The sequence below is a fragment of the Mandrillus leucophaeus genome, unplaced genomic scaffold (genome assembly GCF_000951045.1).
Source record: "Mandrillus leucophaeus isolate KB7577 unplaced genomic scaffold, Mleu.le_1.0 Scaffold544, whole genome shotgun sequence".
NCBI classification, from domain to species: domain Eukaryota; kingdom Metazoa; phylum Chordata; class Mammalia; order Primates; family Cercopithecidae; genus Mandrillus; species Mandrillus leucophaeus.
Window position 1 is genome coordinate 716,971 of NW_012105853.1, and position 17,749 is coordinate 734,719.

A 17,749-nucleotide genomic window follows, 5' to 3' on the forward strand; every position below is an offset into this window, starting at 1 on the left:
GGCATGGTGGCGGGCGCCTGTAGTCCCAGCTTTGCTGAAGGCTGAGGCAGGAGAATGGTGTGAACCCGAGAGGTGGAGCTTGCAGTGAGCCGAGATCGCGCCACTGCACTCCAGCCAGGGCAACAGAGCGAGACTCCGTCTCAAAAAAAAAAAAAAGCTCCTCGATTGCGAATGTGTTGGGAGTTATGGAGACAAACAGCAGGGCCCACTTCTAGAGAACTTGTTGCAGACACCCACTGGATCCTTGCAGTTCTTCTGTAACAGCCCATCAAGGGAGGGGCTCATATTATTATCCCCATTTTTTTGGCCTTGCCCAGTCCTCCCATCTGATTCAAGCTGGCAGATCATTTTCCCTGTTGGGACCTCAGTGTCCACATCGGGAGGATGGGACATCAGCTGCTTATGTGGCTGTCCTGTGTCCTGAGTCCCAAAGCCACAAGGTGATGCTTGAGAGTGAAGGTAGACTGTTACCTGCCATGTGTTTGAGATGTGACAAATCTTATATGATTGTGAGGAGGAACATGCCTGAGCTGGCAGGAGAAGTGGGAAGGAGTGTGAATCCCAGAACCACTATGACCAGAGCCAGCTCCCTGCCCTCTCGTGGGTGGGACAGATGATAGTTATAATTATTAGCATTACTAGCTGCAGCTTATGGAGTGTTGATGTTCCTGTGCCAGGCACCGTTCTAAACACATTATCTGCATTTTTCATTTAATCCAGGCACGGAAAGGTTAACTAGGCCCAAGATCACACAGCTAGGAAATGTCCAGTCTGGGGTTTGAGTCCAAGGGACGCTGGCTTCGTAATCCCATGCGCCTAACCATCTTTCCTAAACTACCTCTGCAGAAACCTTTGGGGATAGAGGTGCCAGTGCCCCAGGTACAAACCTCCTGAGACAGGAGCCTTTGCTGTGTCCTTCACCTTCTCATACCTGCCACCAGCTGAGGCCTGGGACCTGGTCAGCTAGAAGAAAGCAGAGCAGGGCAGTGCTTTTCAAACTTAACTCAGATGGCCTGACTTTTAATGTTCACACTGTGATTCTGTGTGGGTCGGGGTGGGGCCTGTGATGCTGCACTGCTGACCAGCTCCCAGGAAATGCTAACGTCACCGATCCAGGAACACACTTTGCGTAGCAAGGCCCTAGGCAGCTGCCTTCTGTTGTGCGGGACCCCTACTGACTCCAATGGAGATAGCACCAGGTTCAAGAGGCTACCTTCTTTGGAAGAGGTAGCCAACAAGATATGGGGTTTTACTGGGGGCTTACATACAGGGAAGAGAGTCCAGTGGTGGCAGGCTGAGCAGAAGAACCGCAACCACTTGCAGAAGCATGCAGTTTATATAGCATTTTCATTTAACACCTTCCGCCAACCACCTGCACCTAGTAACCTTCATTTAACCCAAAACAAAGGGCCTTGGTAGCTATACCCCTCTATGGTCAGTGTCCTGTGGGAATGCGGTGGGGCTCAGATGTTCCTCATAGATAAGGAATGGATCTCCAGGTTGGCCACTCCTGGATTCCTTCACTCGGAACTCTAAACACACATTCAAGTGTGCCTGCCACGCAGGGTCACTGTCATGGAATGCCCAAGTCAAGTTTTCCCTGTCAGGTGTGTGAACACCTGCTGGGCACTGGAGGAAGTGGAAAGGGAGGTTGGAGGGGTGGCCCTTATCAGCCTGTGTTCACAGGTGGCACCAGGCACTCAGGCATTCTGCATCCTGGAGGCCAATGCCGATCACATGCCTGTTGTTATAATAATCAGAACAATGGCTATCCTTCAAGTAGTCCTGGGTACCAGGAGCCTTCAGTGACTTCTTTTTTTTTTGAGCCAGAATCTCACTCTGTCGCCCGAGCTGGAGTGCAGTGGCACGATTTTGGCTCACTGCCACCCCTGCCTCCTGGGTTCATGCGATCCTCCTGCCTTAGCCTCCCGAGTAGCTGGGACTACAGGCTTGCGCCAGAGTCTCACTCTGTTGCTCAGGCTGGAGTGCAGTGGTGTGATCTTGGCTTACTACAACCTCCGCCTCCCAAGTTCAAGCGATTCTCCTGCCTCAACCTCCGGAATAGCTGGGATTACAGGCGTCAGCCACCACGCCTGGCTAATTTTTGTATTTTTAGTAGAGACAGGGTTTCACTATGTTGGTCAGGCTGGTCTCGAACTCCTCACCTCAGGTGATCCTCCTGCCTCGGCCTCCCAAAGTGCTGAGATTACAGGTGTGAGCCACTGTGCCCAGTCAGTAACTTTTATCTCACGGAATCCTCTGAATGACTTGACAAGGCATAGGTCTTCATCCCCATTTACAGATGAAGAAACTGAGGCTTAGAGAGTGGAGGGACTTGCCAGGGCTACACAAAATCTGAGAGCTTTGAAGCTATAGACTGGCGAGTGAACTGGTATGGGCTGGGACAGCAGTTTCTTTTCTTTTTTTTTTTAGACAGAGTTTCGCTCTTGTTGCCCAGGCTGGAGTGCAGTGGCACGATCTCAGCTCACCACAACCTTCCCCTCCCGGGTTCAAGCGATTCTCCTGCCTCAGCCTCCCAAGTAGCTGGAATTACAGGCATGCACCACCATGCCCAGCTAATTTTTTTTATTTTTAGTAGAGACAGGGTTTCTCCTTGTTGGCCAGGCTGGTCTAGAACTCCCAACCTCAGGTGATCCGCCCACCTCAGCCTTCCAAAGTGCTGGGATTACAGGCGTGAGCCACCACACCTGGCCAAGGGACAGCAATTTCTAAACTGTCCCTTGTCTGATGCAGAGGGGAATTGGGGCTAAATCAGCAATGTCCCTTTTCTGTCTCATATTTGAATGTCTACTCTGCACGAGGCGCTGTCCTGCTTTGCGTACAGTGACTCATTTAATGTTTTCCTCTGAGGAAAGTCCTGTACTATTATTAACGTCACTTATCTAGGAGGAAACTGAGACTCAGAGAGGGGAGGGAAATTGCCAAAGTCACACAGCTGGCAAGCAGCAGAGCTAGACTTGAACCCAGATCTGCCTGCACTGAAGCAGAAGCTGTTCATTGCTTTGTTCATTTGCCACTCCCACTTTATGCAGAAAAAGGTGGGGCCGTGTGGGGGGAAGAGTTAGAATCAGGGTGGCAGTGTGGGCCAGTGCGTTAGCCCCGGGCTTCAGATGTACTGGGGCTGAATTCCTGCCTTGCTGCATAGCAGCTAGGGTACCTCAGGGAGACACCTGCTGAACCTCAGCTTCCCCCTCTATAAAATGGGATGACAAAACCATGATCTTGGGGTTCTTGGGGAAACTGACGTGCTGACTGGTTTTTGCACGGTGCCTGGCTGGTACCAGCAGGCCCTCAGGGGTGGGTTTCCTTCCTAGAGACTGGAGTAGGGGCTGCGGTAGACTCTGAGAGGCCTCCCCAGCTGCAGTCTCCCTCCTTTTTTCTTCCTGACACAAAACCCACCAGCTGCACTTCTTTTCGGGCTTGCAGTGGTTTTCAGTTACCAGAGCCACCTGTTAAAACACAAATGTCGCTAGGAAGAGCCTGCCTTACCCATTTTGACTAACGTGGCAGTTGGTGGGGGAAGGGAACAGAGCAGACTGAGTTTCATTGAAGCCTTTTGCTTCAGAGGAGGAAGGGAGGAGCAGAGAGGGGAAGTGGTCTGTGGTCATACAGGGAAGCAGGGGAGGCCAGACAGCTTCCCAATCCTGCATTCAACCTCAGGGTAGGCTTGGCCTGGGTGGCTGGGGGCCCTGTGATTCAGGAGAGACTTGTCCACCTGCTCGGGTGTCTTGAAGGGTTCCCTATGGGACCCCCTGGGGCGGGGCAAGGTAGTAGGACCGTGGTCTGGCTGTGGGTGGTGGAGAGGAGCAGGCTGTGGGGCAGAGTGAGGTTGGAATCTGTATTTACCCAAGGTGTTGGGGGTAGGCTTGTCCTCAGCCCTTAGTGTTCTCAGGCCCCAGAACAGTTGTTGAGGATAACCTCTGCACGCCTAGTGACCAGGGAGCTAGAACAGCAAGGAATTTGAACTTGGACACCAACTGGGGTCAGGCTGTCTGGGTCTGAGTCCTGATTTCCCACTTTCCAACTAGAGGAGCTTGAATGAGTCATTTAACTTCATGGTGCCTCAGTTTCTTCTCTCTAAAATGAGAATTATACCCATACCCACCTCTCAAACACCAAGTGCAGGCCTGGCTCCGAGCAGGTGCGGCAGCAATGGCTGCCATTGGTCAGCGCCACCATGGTTGGTAATGGTCCTGCTTAGACTTTTGAGACAGAGTCTCACTCTGTTGCCCAGGCTGGAGCGCAGTGGTGCGATCTTGGCTCACTACAACCTCTGCCCCCCGGGGCTCAAGTGATTCTTCTGCCTCAGTCTCCCAAGTAGTTGGGATTACAGGTGTGCACCACCATGCCTGGCTAATTTTTGTGTTTTTAGTAGAGACAGGGTTTCACCATGTTGTCCATAACAATGGCTGTCCTTGAAGTAGTCCTGGGTACCAGGTGCCTTCAGTTACTTCTTTTTTTTTTTTTTTTTTTGAGCCGAAGTCTCACTCTGTCACCCAAGCTGCAGTGCAGTGGCACGATTTTGGCTCACTGCAACCTCTGCCTCCTGGGTTCATGCCATCCTCCTGCCTCAGCCTCCCGAGTAGCTGGGACTCGGGATCCACTTCCCCTCGCTGGTCCTCCCTTCCACCTCTGTGAAGAGGAGGTCTCGAACTCCTGGCCTCAAGTGATCCACCCACCTCAGCCTCCTAAAGTGCTGGTATTAACAAGAGTGAGCCACCGTGCCTGGCCCCTGTTCAGATGTTAGCATCAGTGACCCAGCACCTTGCTATGTGGCATGAAGGGAGCGTGCTGCTGTTAAGACCTCTGGGTTTAGAGTCAAATAGCTTCGTGGCTGTGGTGTGTATTAGACTTTCTAACTCAAGGTCCTCCCACTCTCTGAGCCTCAGTCTTGTTGCCTTTAAAACGAGTATAGGTGTGCTGAGTCCCTATGCTGTGGCTCCACGGGAATTTCCCCAGGTGGAAGGCACACCTTGCCTTCTGTGAAGCCTCTGAGCAGCAGAGCTGTGAGGCCTCAAGTCAGCAGGAGACACTGCGGGGACTGCTCAGTCCCTTCCACTGTATACCTTGGAGCTGGTGGAGCCTAGATGAGGCTGAGCACAGAGGGCTTCCTGGAGGAGGTGGAGCTGAAACAGTTTATCAGCCCAGGGCTCCTCTGTCTCCTGGCCTCACACTAAAAGTCAGCTGAGAGGCCACGGTGGCATAAGTCACTGACCCTGGCACTGTCCAGCTCATCACCAAAAGCAGGGCTAGAGAGGGAGGGGACGTTCGGCTGGCAGTGAGCACCAGTGGCTCATCTGGGTTCTGGCCATGGTGCTCAGGTTCTGTGAGCTGACTGGACAGCCCTGGCTCCTTTGCCCCTGTGTGGGTACTGCCAGCTCCCATGGGGGCAGGTCAGCCCCTTCCTTGTTGCAGGGAGAGCACCCAGCATCGCTGACATGGGACAGGGAGATGAGGAAATACAGCGTGGTCATTGAACATAGAGAGCAGTTGATGCTGTGCGAGGTGCTGTCGTAGGCACTGAGGACACGGCATGATGACACAGACAAGGTGCTCCGTCTCAGCAAATGGCTCATGAGTGAGACAGACATGTTACATACATGAACCCACAAAGTCAGATGAAAACAAAACAGAGCAATGTGTTTGGGAGGCAAAGCCAGCTGCTGGAGGGCGAGTAGGGCCGTCTACCTCCCAGGCAAACCCAGTCAGCTTAGTTCTCCCTGGCGAGCCTTAGGTCAGCTCATCTGACTGGGTTTGCCTTGGAGGTAGACGGCCCTACTCGCCCTTCAGCAGCTGGGAACATGGAAACATGAGTCAGATCTGGGAGTATCTGGCCCAGAAGTCCAAGACCTGGGTCCTCATGGTAGCTCTGCTGCCGACACACTGAGTGACCTTGGGTGAGTGCCCGCCCTGGGCCTCTCTGGCGGGCATCTCTTGAGAGCAGAGACTTAGTGCATTTCCCCAGGGCCTCCACAGTGCCTGGCACATAGTGGGGCTTAGTAAATATTTGTTGGTAACTGAGGATGCTTCCTGTTCACATCAGCGCTGGGAGGATTTCCTGCTGTAGGGACTGTTACTGGGCTGGCTGTAAGTCAGCCTTGCAGAGAGCAAAGGCAGTGGGAGGGGCATGGGATTCCCTTCTGGAGAGGTCAGGAGTGCCAGGGAGGGGGTGTGGCCTGTGGGCAGGGCTTGGGAATAGAGGCAGAGGGACTTGAGTTCCGCCCTAGTTCCACCACCATCAATTTGTGTAACCCTGGACGGGCCACTAAACTTCTCCGGGCTTAGCCTGGCAAGTCCACTTCCCCATCTGTAACAGGGGCCGATATGTACATTGCCTAGGGATTAAGATTAAATGAGATAAAGGGTCTGAAAACAGTAGGTAGTTGCTTTATCATTATTATTATTTCTGTATTATTGATGTCTGAGGCTGGGCCCACAGAGGCAGTACAGTAGAGTGGTTAGGAGCTCAAGAATCAGACTAGGGTTCAAATTCTGACTCCATCACTGACTGTTTTGGGGGTACTTCTTTGAACCTCAGTTTCTTCATCAGTAAAATGGGAGTGAAGTCGCTACCTTGCTGGTTGTAAGGATGAAATAAGATAATGCATGTAGACGGTCTAGCACATAGTAGATACTCAAAAGTTCGAGGCCACTGCTGACCCTTTTCCCTGAAAGGGGACACGAGAGCGGGGTCCCCACCCCATTGTCATTGTCATCTGGAGTTGGTTGACAGACTTCCCATGGTGTGTTGCAGTTTTCTAGAAAATTCAGTGAGAGGCCTGCCTGAGCTTGAGCCACCTGTGGAGGTAGCTTCCTGCCTCTGCTCCACTCCTGAAATGTGTCTGGGCCTCCTCTCAGGCAGCCCTGAGAAGGGATGAATGCTACTGGTCATGGTGGGCAGCTGGCTCTGCTTTGCCCCTTCCCGGAGGCGCTCCTGCCTCCTGCCCGGCTCCCTCAACCCCTTGCTTCTGCACCCCGGCACCGTCTGGCTCCTGCTCACTGAGCACCCACTATCTCTGATGCTGCCTTGAGTACTTCCTGCATGTTATTCAAATCCCAATCAGATCTTCCCTCCCACAGTAGCTGGTCTTCTGTTCTGGCTTCCTGCCATCCTGTCCTCCACACAGCAGCCGGGAAAGGTTTTTTTAAAGGGGACTCTCCGATTTAACACACTTGGGTGGAAAACCCTTTGCTTCGGGCTCTGCAGTCTCCCTGCCCCCTCTCCACTTTGCCCTGGCCTCATTTCTCACCACTAACCTCGCTCTGCACTCTCGCCAACTCCCCGCCTGCTTCCTGATTCAGACACTAAGCACACGCAGCTCCCCTGCCTGGAGCCATTCTCCCTCTCCTTCCTTCTTTCTTCTCCCTGGCGAACTCCTCCTTTAAGTGATCTTTTCCCAACACACTTTCTACATTGCGCCCACCCCAGTGTGATTTTTCTTTATCTCATAGCACTTGGTTCTGCTTCTTAGCACAGTTTGCAAGGCTGAGTTGAGAAAGGTGTGTTTGCTCATTCTCAGGCAGGAGAGGCTACCTCGTGCTGCTGCAGTAACAAACAGCCCCCAGGTCTGAGGGACCTGCAGTGACCCAGGTTCACCTTATACTGTTTGTCCCTCCAGGGCCTCCAGTGAGGTTTTGGCTCCTTGCGATCACTCAGGGCCCAGGCAGATGGGAAGACTCCACTCTGAACATTGCCAATTGTTGTGCCAGAGTAAAGCAGAGCTGGGAGGTGGGGTTCTTGAATTGACATTTGAATACTTTCGCCAGGCAGGGCAAGGCAGCTGATGCCTGTAATCCTAACACTTTTGGGAGGTCTAGATGAGTGGATCACCTGAGGTCAGGAGTTCGAAACTAGCCTGGCCAACATGGTGAAACCCTGTCTCTACTAAAAGTACAAAAATTAGCTGGACGTGGTAGTAGGTAGTAAGTAGCTTCTTGGGAGGCTGAGGCATGAGAATCCCTTGAACCTGGGAGGCAGAGGCTGCGGTGAGCTGAGATCTTGCCACTGCACTCCAGCCTGGGCAACAGAGCCAGACTCCATCTCAAAAAAAAAAAAAACAAGTAAAGAAACAAATAAATACTTTAGCCAGAAGTAGCCATGCAGACCGCCCCACCCACAAGGGTGCGTGACTACTGCCCCCATTCACTGCCTGATCCTCCTGTTCTCCGGGCTCCAAGGCCAGGCCTGGTTTGACCTTCTGACTTCCTTCTACCTTCCCAGTAACCTCATGCAACTCCTCTCACTCAGCCTCAATCATCCCCATGGATGTTTAAACTTACCCAAGACATCCCTGCCTTTAAAAAAGCCCCCCATTCTCTTGACCCACATGCACGTCCTGCCCCCTCCAAGGCTGCTAGTTCCTTTAGGGGCAAAACTGTGAAAGAGTAGTCTAAACCTTCTTCCTCTTCTTACCTCCACTTCTCTCTTACCTTATTTCAGTGCGGATTCTACCCTCACTCAGGCCTCTAGAATGGTTCCTCTAGGGCAGTGGTTCCCAACCTTGACTACATATTTTTTTTGAAAATCCTCTGCCTGGGCCTGCCACCAAGGATTTTGCTTTAATTGACCTCAGATGGGGCTGAGGCCTTGGGAACTGGCCAGAACTTCCCGTGCTCCTAACTTGCAGCCGAGGTTGAGAACTACTCATCCGAAGCCCCCAGTGCCTGCGCTTTTAGCCCGGGGAACATGTTTCTGCCCTTTCATCCTGTGACCTCCAGCAGGGCCTGACTATGTGAGTTTCCTGTGGCTGCCGTAACAAGTTGCCACACCTGGCTGGCTTCAACCAACAGAAACGTGTGCCCTTGTAGTTCTGGGGGCCAGAAGTCCAACATCAAGATATCATCAGAGCCACTTGCCCTCTGAAGGCTCTCGGGGGAGTCCATTCCTTGCCTCTTCCAGTTGCTGGCGGCTCCAGGCATTCCTTGGCTTGTGGCCGCATCATTCCAGTCTCTGCCTCTGAGGTCACGTTGCTGCTTCCTCTTGTGTGTGTTTCTCTTAGAACTATTTGTTTCTCTCTTATAAGGATACATGTGATTGCATCTAGGTCCCAACCAGATAATCCAGGATAAACTCTTCCTGTCAAGACATTTAATAATCACACTTTGCCATATAAGGTTTTTTTTTTTTTTTTTGAGATGAAATTTTGCACTTTCACCCAGGCTGGAGTGAAGTGATGCAATCTCGACTCATTGCAACCTCTGCCCCCGGGTTCAAGCAATTCTCCTGCCTCAGCCTCCCAAGTAGCTGGGATTATAGGTACCTACCACCACGCCCAGCTAATTTTTATATTTTTAGTAGCCACCATGTTGGCCAGGCTGGTCTTGAATTCCTGACCTCAGGTGATCCACCCGCCTTGGCCTCCCAAAGTGCTGGGATTACAGGCATGAGCCACTGCACCTGGCCATAAGGTAATATTTTTTTGAGAGGGATTCTTGCTCTGTTGCCCATGCTGGAGTCCAGTGGCTCAATTTTGGCTCACTGCAACCTCCGCCTCCTGGGTTCAAATGATTCTGCCACCTCAGCCTCCCGAGTAGCTGGGACTACAGGTGTGTGCCACCATGACTGGCTAATTTTTGTATTTTTAATAGAGATGGGATTTCACCATGTTGGTCAGGCTGGTCTTGAACTCCTAACCTCAAGTGATCCACCCACCTTGGCCTCCCAAAGTGTTGGGATTACAGGCATGAGCCACCATGCCCAACCCATATAAGGTAATAGTTACAGGTTCTGGGTATTAGGATTAGCATGTAGACAGCTTTGTGGGGGCCACCATTCAGCCCACTGTGCTAACCCTGTGAACCGCTGCTAACTTGACATCTGATGGCCCGGCCTTCTGCATACCACACACCCTCCCACCTCTCTGGCCACAGTACTGTAGGCTCAGCCTCCTCCGTAAAGCCACTAAGTGCTTGCGCTGGTCAAAGCTTCATCCTAGGCCTTTTCCTTACCTCCCTTGATGTTCTCTCCCTAGGTGAGCTCCTTCAGGCCCACACCTTCTGTGCTCACCTACATTCCTACCCACATTCCCACCCACATTCCCAGCGTGGGCTTCTCAGGGCAGCTCTAGACTCACATCCCATTGGCTTCCTCCATTTACCTTTGGATATCTCAAAGGCATCTCCAGTTGGCTGGACGCAGTGGTTCACACCTGTAATCCCAGCACTTTGGGAGGCTGAGGTGGGCAGATCACTTGAAGTCAGGAGTTCAAGATCAGCCTGGCCAATATGGTGAAACCCAGTCTCTACTAAAAATACAAAAATTAGCTGCGCATGGTTGTGGGTGCCTGTAGTCCCAACTACTCGGGAGGCTGAGGCAGGAGAATTGCTTGAACCTGGGAGGTGGAGGCTACAATGAGCTGAGCTGGAGCCACTGCACTCCAGCCTGGGCAACAGAGCGAAACTCCATCTCAAAAAACACAAAAAACAAAAGGCGTCTCCGGTTTAACATAACTAAGACCAAACCAATCATGCCTCCCTCCCCCGTATCCTCCCTCCTGGAGGGAGCTCCAGCACTTGGTCTTCTCTTCCAGAGTTCTCTGTCTCAAACTGTGGGAATTGCTCCCCACCCAGGCCTAACCTGAAATGTGAGCCTTGGCATCTCTTTCTATCCGCCTGTTTTTCCTCTATGCACCTCACAACCCTGGTCCAAGCCACAGTCATCTTGCAAATGGCTGCAGTAGCCTCTAACTGGCCTTGCAGGAGCCACCCTCTTTCTCTAACCAGCTGCCAACCCTGCAGTGGCTTCTGTGTGCTTTCCAGATAAAGCCTGACTCCTCGTGGCCCGCACAGCCCTGCCTGGGTGGTCCTATCCTGCAGCCTCTCCAGTCCCGTGAACCATCCCTTCTCTGAGCCTCTATTTAATTCCTTTCATACACCCCGTTTTCTCCTGCCATAGGGCCTTGCACATGCTGTTCCCTCCACCTGGAATTTTCTTCCCGCCTCCCTCTGTGCCCCTCCTTGCGTTGTGGGTTCCTCTCTATCCTCCGGCTTTTCACTCAGGCTCGTCATTGGCCCTCTAGATGTGTTCGCTTCTCTTGTTTGTTACCCTCTGTCATAGGAGTCGTCTTGGTTTGTGACTGTACATTTTCCCATGTGACATTTGCTTAATGCCTCTCCCACTCTGGGGCCTGTACAAGCCCCAGGAACAGGACTTAGACCCTTCTGTTTAACTCTACAATCTAGCATCCAGCAGGAGCGCAGGCCTTCATTGACTTTTATTTTATTTTTATTTTTGAGATGGAGTTTCGCTCTTGTCGCCCAGGCTGGAGTACAGTGGCATAATCTCGGCTCACTGCAGCCTCTGCCTCCCGGGTTCAGGTGATTCTCCTGCGTCAGCCTCCCGAGTAGCTGAGATTACAGGTGTGCGCCACCATGCCCAGCTAATTTTTTGTATTTTTAGTAGAGATGGAGTTTTGCCGTGTTGGCCAGGCTGGTCTCGAACTCCTGGCTTCAGGCGATCCACCCACCTTGGCCTCCCAAAGTGGTTGGATTACAGGTGTGAGCCCCCATGCCCGGCCTTCACTGACTGTTAGTTGACAACTATTTAGCATTTGCTATGTGCCAAGAACTCCCTGTGTACTAATGCAGTTAACCCTCATGAAGCCTAGAAGAAAGGACTGTCATTCTCCCCATTTAACAGATGGGGATGCCGAGGCACAGGAAGTGAAGTGACTTTCTCAGGGTCACACAGGGAGTGAGTGGAGGAGCCGAGATTCCAGCTCTAACCACGTGAGGCTCTATACAGTGTGACTCCGGCTCTCTGGCTGGGCCCTCTCCATAGCCCTGTGAGGGTTAAAGATAGAAAACAGAGGCTCAGAGAGGTGAGGTCCCTTGCCTGAGGTCACACAGCTGGTTGGCCGTTCCCTGGGCTATAAGCTTCAGTATTCCCAATGCTGAGCATATTTTGAGAGCCCAAGAAACAAACATTTGACTGGGTGGGAACTGAACTCATTTTGTCAGGGAATCCAGCAACTAAGCTGGCCCCGAGCCTGGGTGTGAGGACCGCTCTGTCCCTTGCCAGCTGGAAGACCTCAGGAGAGATCTGATGACTCTGAGGTCCTGCTGATAGGACCTCTGGTGTCTCTGTTCCCTGCTGGCCTCCCATGGGCCTGGGTTGGGTTTCCTCTGCAGGAGGCAGCTCATGTATGTGCTCCTAGATGCCCTTGGACCAGCAGCTCCTTGGCTGTTCCTCCCTGAGCCAGGGCAGCCAACTTTCTTATCCAGCTCCCCATGCTCCCCACCCCAGCATGAGATGTCAGCTGAGAGTTTTCTGGATCTCCCCTGGCTACGGAGAAAGCTTCCATCATTTGGAACAGGAAGAGCAGGAACGGCAAAGTCCCTTTCCCCACCGTCTCCCACTGCCTGCTGTGCTTCTAACAGCTCATACTAAACACCCTAACTGAGCAGCAGGGGCTGTTTCCTTTGGGCTATCCATGTCCACCTACACTGTCGTTTTTAATCCTTGCAATTTTTCTTGGACGGGGGAGCATAATATTCCACTGTTTTTCAGTTGAAGAAACTGAGGCTCAGAGAGGTCAAGTGTCTTGTCTGAGGTCACACAGCAGAACTGGGAGTCAAGCCAGATGGGCTGCCTCCAAGGACCCTGCTCTTAAACTCTAGAGTACTAGAAAGTTCTTCTGTTGCCTAATATTGATTCCTGATAGGCTATGCTTGAGTAGCATCTGCTTTTGAAAATGGAGCCTGGGCTGGTCGCAGTGGCACATACCTGTAATCCCAGCACTTTGGGAGGTCGAGGTGGGTGGATCACCTGAGGTCCGGAGTTCAAGACTAGCCTGAGCAACATGGTAAAACCCCGTCTCTGCCTATAGTCCCAGCTACTCAGGAGGCTAAGGCACAAGAATTGCTTGAACCCAGGAAGTGGAGGTTGCAGTGAGCAGAGATCGCATCACTGCCCGACAGCCTGGGAGACAGAGCGACACTCCATCCGTCTCAAAAAAAAAAGAAAAAGAAAATGGATCCTGAATTTTGAAATATGCTGTGGCTCTTCCCTAGTTCGGGACATCTGGGTCAATTCCTTTTGTTAAAGTAGTTTATTTAGTTGGCTGAGAGTGAGAGCTGCCTACGTGACCTAGAGCACAAACTTTGGAATTGGGCTTGGGTTAGAATTCCGCCTCTGCCACTCACCAGCTGCAATTAAGAACAAAGATACTGGGTTGGACCCCTGCTTCTATTACTTGCATGCTGTGTGGCCTTGGATGAGATATTTAACCCCTCCGAACTTCAATGTCCTCAACTGTGAAAGAGATCGAGATAACAGCTAAACTCATATGCCAGGAGCAGATTAAACGAGATAGTGCAGTACAGAGTTTACTGAAGTGTCTGGGGTCAGCAGCCGGCCAGTAAATGGTGGCTAATGGTTATCATGATTAATTAATTAAGCTCTGAAAGGTCTGACGGGAACTCATAGGTATTTGTTCTCTCTCTCCCTTTCTCTGTCTCTTCCCCCTGCCCCCTTGTAGGTAGAACTGCACGTCCACCTAGACGGAGCCATCAAGCCTGAAACCATCTTATACTATGGCAGGTAAGTCCGTAGAGAAGAGCCCTCTCTCCCTGGGATTTGGGTGGGGTTCACAGCTCCACCCAGAGGACCCTGGGGAATTCCAGGGTCACTGTTCCTTCCTGTCTCCCTGTGGGAATTAAGCCAGCTCCAGGCCAGAAGTGGGACTGTGGAGACATGGAGGCCTCAGCACTGAGCTGGAGACCCGCAGACCAGCTCCTGAGCTTTCTGGGCCTCCGAGTTTTGTCCTCCTGGTGTCAGGTGAGCCAGGCCTGAGCCTGCTCTCCCCACCCACCCACATACATGCATGAAGGTAGTTCCCAGGGCTGAATCAGTCTCTCTTTTTTTTTTTCTTTTGAGATGGAGTCTTGCTCTGTCGCCCAGGCTGGAGTGCAATGGCACGATCTCAGCTCACTGCAACCTCCATCTCCTGGGTTCAAGCGATTCTCCTGCCTCAGCCTCCCAAGTAGCTGGGATTACAAGCACACGCCACCATGTCCGGCCAATTTTTGTATTTTTAGCAGAGACGGGGTTTCACCATGTTGGCCAGGCTGGTCTCGAACTCCTGACCTCAAGTAATCCACCCAGCTTGGCCTCCCACAGTGCTGGGATTGCAGACGTGAGCCACCGTGCCCAGCTCCTGTCTTTTGACTTAGCTGAGAGCCTATAGCTGGTGATGTGCCCACATGAGATGCCAGTACCATTTGTTGAGCATCTCCTAGAGCTGGGCTGGGCTTTATCAGCTCATTGAATTCCTCCACGCTTGGAAGAGGAGGATATGCTCTCTGCATTTTACTGAGGAGGGAATGGGCTCAGACAAGACAGTTGTCTAAGGTCACACAAATTAATAGCAGATCAAGAGTTGAACCCAAGGCTGTCTGACCCCTAAGGCTTTACTACATCATCAGGGTCGTAACCTGCTAGGAGTCACGGAAAAGTGGCTCCCCCACTGTGGGCCCAAATCTCTGCATCTTCCAAGTGAGAACACACTTCCTGCCTCCGCTCTCAGAGGCGCTAGGGGGCCAGAGGGTCCCCCTGTTCCCCGGCGAGGAAGGTCCTTCCCTTCCTACCCAGACCTCAAGGGCTCACAGCAGCTCCTCTCTTAGGACCAGCATTTAAGGGCAGGTCTTTGAAATCCAGCGGATCTGGATTGAAATCCGGACACATTATCTCCTGTCTGTGAACTTGGTCTCTATCAACTGAGGCTAAGAACAGGCACTCCCTAGAGAGACGACCTAGGCGATATGGGCTCCTTGTCCGCCCAGCCCTGCCCCAGCAGACCTGCGTTCCTCGCATGTTTGCACAGCACTCACTTTGTCTGGAGCTGAAAGAACTCAGCCTCTCCCTCATGGTCTTGAAATTCAGCTCTGGACCCAAATTTGAACATTTCTGCTCCATAAGCCAGAATCCTGTTATTCAGAGGTCTGCCCCTGTGGGGAGAACGAGGGATCCCTGAGGGTTGCCCCCAACTCTCGGGAGCATCTCCACCAACTCCCTGAGAGATTTCTGGTAAGTCCACTGTTCTCCATCTTTTTGTACTTCCGGGGACCTTTTTCTGCCCCAGGAAGCTGCCACTGATTTAATTCCTATTTAACTGCAAGGCATAAGCATATTAACATCTCCTGTGTGCCAAACACTTCTCTAAATGCTTTACCCGGGTTAAGTTATTGAATCCTCACAACCCCTTGTAAGATAGGAACTCTATTGCCGTCATTTACAGATGAGGAGACTGAGCCACGGTAGGTGGAATAAGGTGCCCAGTAAGCACAAGGCAAAGGTTTCATCCCAGATAGTCTGTCCCCGAGTCCATGGCCCTGGCCATTACCCACTGTCAGTTAGAGGTTTTGGTGAAGTGACGCACGTAAAATGCTTAGTTCAGGGCCTAGCACACATTAATGTGCTCCATAAATGTCACTTAATGATAATATTCTTATTAATCAGAGCTTACGTCTCTCAGTGGGGTGAAGCCTCTTGGCTTATCTCTGCCTGGCCTTTGCCCTTGTCAAGCCACCAGCTTACCACACAGCCCCTAATGAGGTCATTCAGTGGGGCACCAAGATGAGATCGAACCAAGACACTCATTAAGGGGTCATGGAGGGCTCATCAGCTGCAGCCAGGGACTGTGAGCACCGGGCAGGGCCAAGAGAAAGGGGAAAGGAACCACCAGCAGGGGCACTGGTCCGATCGTCCATTCCTCACACCACCTCTGGGCCTTGGAGATGGCGTGCGGCAGGAGCCAGCTGGAGCTTGGCCTGAAATCAGCAGGCGGCGGACTGGGGAGTGTGTCACACTCAGATATGGGTGTCTGTAAATGCACACAAATATGGGCTAAGAATGGAAGGAAGAGGGGAGCCTCTGGCCTGAGCCCTGCTAGGCCCAATTCAGTGGCCCTTTTCAAGCTCTGGGACTCAGGCCTGCCTCATTAATTTGTTCTCACCCATTTCTCCTTCCTTCAGTTCCCGGGATTCTGCCCTTTTCAGGGACTTCTCCAACATAGTTCTCAGTCTTGTTTATCACCCTGTCAGCTATTTCTACAGAGATTCTGAACCGGATTGCTCTTTCCTCCGATCACTGCCCGGGTCTGGGCCACCACCGACCCTCCCTGGTGCTGTGGCCTCCTGATTGGTCTCAGCTGTCTACTCTGGCCTTCCTCTCTATGGGCCCTGTAGTGCTGTAGCTGGAGCAACAGCCTTAACCCATGGTCTTCCCAGCTCATTCCCCAGCTTCCCCACCTCACTCAGGGTCAAAGCCAGAATCCACACATGGGCCTTAAAGTTCTGCAACGCCTGCATTGCCTCTCTGACCTCTCTAAGGCTCCTTGCTTAGTCCACACTGGATGTTTTTCTTTTTTTTTTTTTTTTTTTTTTTTTGAGACGGAGTCTCGCGCTGTGTCACCCAGGCTGGAGTGCAGTGGCGCGATCTCGGCTCACTGCAAGCTCTGCCTCCCAGGTTCACGCCATTCTCCTGCCTCAGCCTCCGAGTAGCTGGGACTACAGGCGCCCGCCACCTCGCCCGGCTAGTTTTTTGTATTTTTAGTAGAGACGGGGTTTCACCATGTTAGCCAGGATGGTCTCGATCTCCTGACCTCGTGATCCACCCGCCTCGGCCTCCCAAAGTGCTGGGATTACAGGCTTGAGCCACCGCGCCCGGCCCACACTGGATGTTTTTCAAACCCGCCAGACCTAGTAAACCAAGAGAGGCTGGGTGGCTTGGCCAAGGTCACACAGCCTTTAAGTCACAGAGCTGGGATTCAAACCCAGACCATTGGGCTTCTGAGTCAAGACACGCAGTTTCCTTTCTTCCTCTGTGCACCCCTACAAGGAAAATACTATGTTTTACTGACAAGGGCACCAAGGGCCTTAGAGGGGAGAGCTCCTGCCCGGGATGATGTGGTAAATAGGGGTGCGAAATGGACTTGACCTGCAACCCCTGAGCTCATTCTCCCTCCCTGGGCTCCTGAGGGTGGGCTTCTTGTGGCTGCGTTGCCCACCAGGGCAGGAAGAGGACTAGACAGTGCCCCAGCACAGCAGCTGTGGCTGACCAGGGAGTAGGGATCGTCTAAGAACAGAGCATGTGCGGTGGCTCACGCCTATAATCCCAGCATTTTGGGAGGCTGAGGCGGGTAGATCATCTGAAGTCAGGAGTTCAAGCCCAGCCTGGCCAACATGGGGAAACCCCATGTCTACTAAACATACAAAAAATTAGCCAGGCGTGGTGGTGGGCACCTATAATCCCAGCTACTTGAGAGACTGAGGCAAGAGAATCGCTTGAACCAGGAAGGTGGAGGTTGCAGTGAGCCGAACTCGCGCCATTGCACTCCAGCCTGGGCAACAAGAGCAAGACTCCATCTCAAAAAAAAAAAAACAAAACAAAAGAAAAAACAGAGCGTGGCCCTGTGAGGAGCCTCGGCTTGTGTGGGTGGCCAGGGACAGCAAGAGGTGCTCGGGCCAGATGGGCGCTTTCCAGCTCAGTCTGAGCAGCTTCCGGAGGCCAGGTCCGGTGGGAGACTCTGGGAGTCCCTGTGCTCTTTGTCTCCTGTCGGGCCTCCGCATTAGCTCTCTGGCCTCAGCTCTGGCTTCCCTCCAATTTGTTTCCCATGCAGCAGCCAGAGGAGCTTTTAAAAAGGTAAATTATTTCACACTAGTCCCCTGCTTGAAATCCTACAGTGCCTTCCCAGTGCTTTCAGCCAAAGCCCTAGTCCCTTCCTAAGCC

At 52.3% G+C, this 17,749-nt stretch overlaps 1 protein-coding gene across 1 annotated transcript in view; it reads left to right on the top strand.

The window, feature by feature from the left end:
• The window catches only part of ADA (adenosine deaminase), a 31,847-nt gene that overhangs the window by 1,391 nt on the left and 12,707 nt on the right, over window positions 1-17,749 (top strand). The window contains exon 2 of the mRNA XM_011997630.1: window positions 13,500-13,561. Coding sequence (XP_011853020.1) covers window positions 13,500-13,561 — 62 coding nt within the window. The remainder of the gene's footprint in view (window positions 1-13,499; window positions 13,562-17,749) is intronic.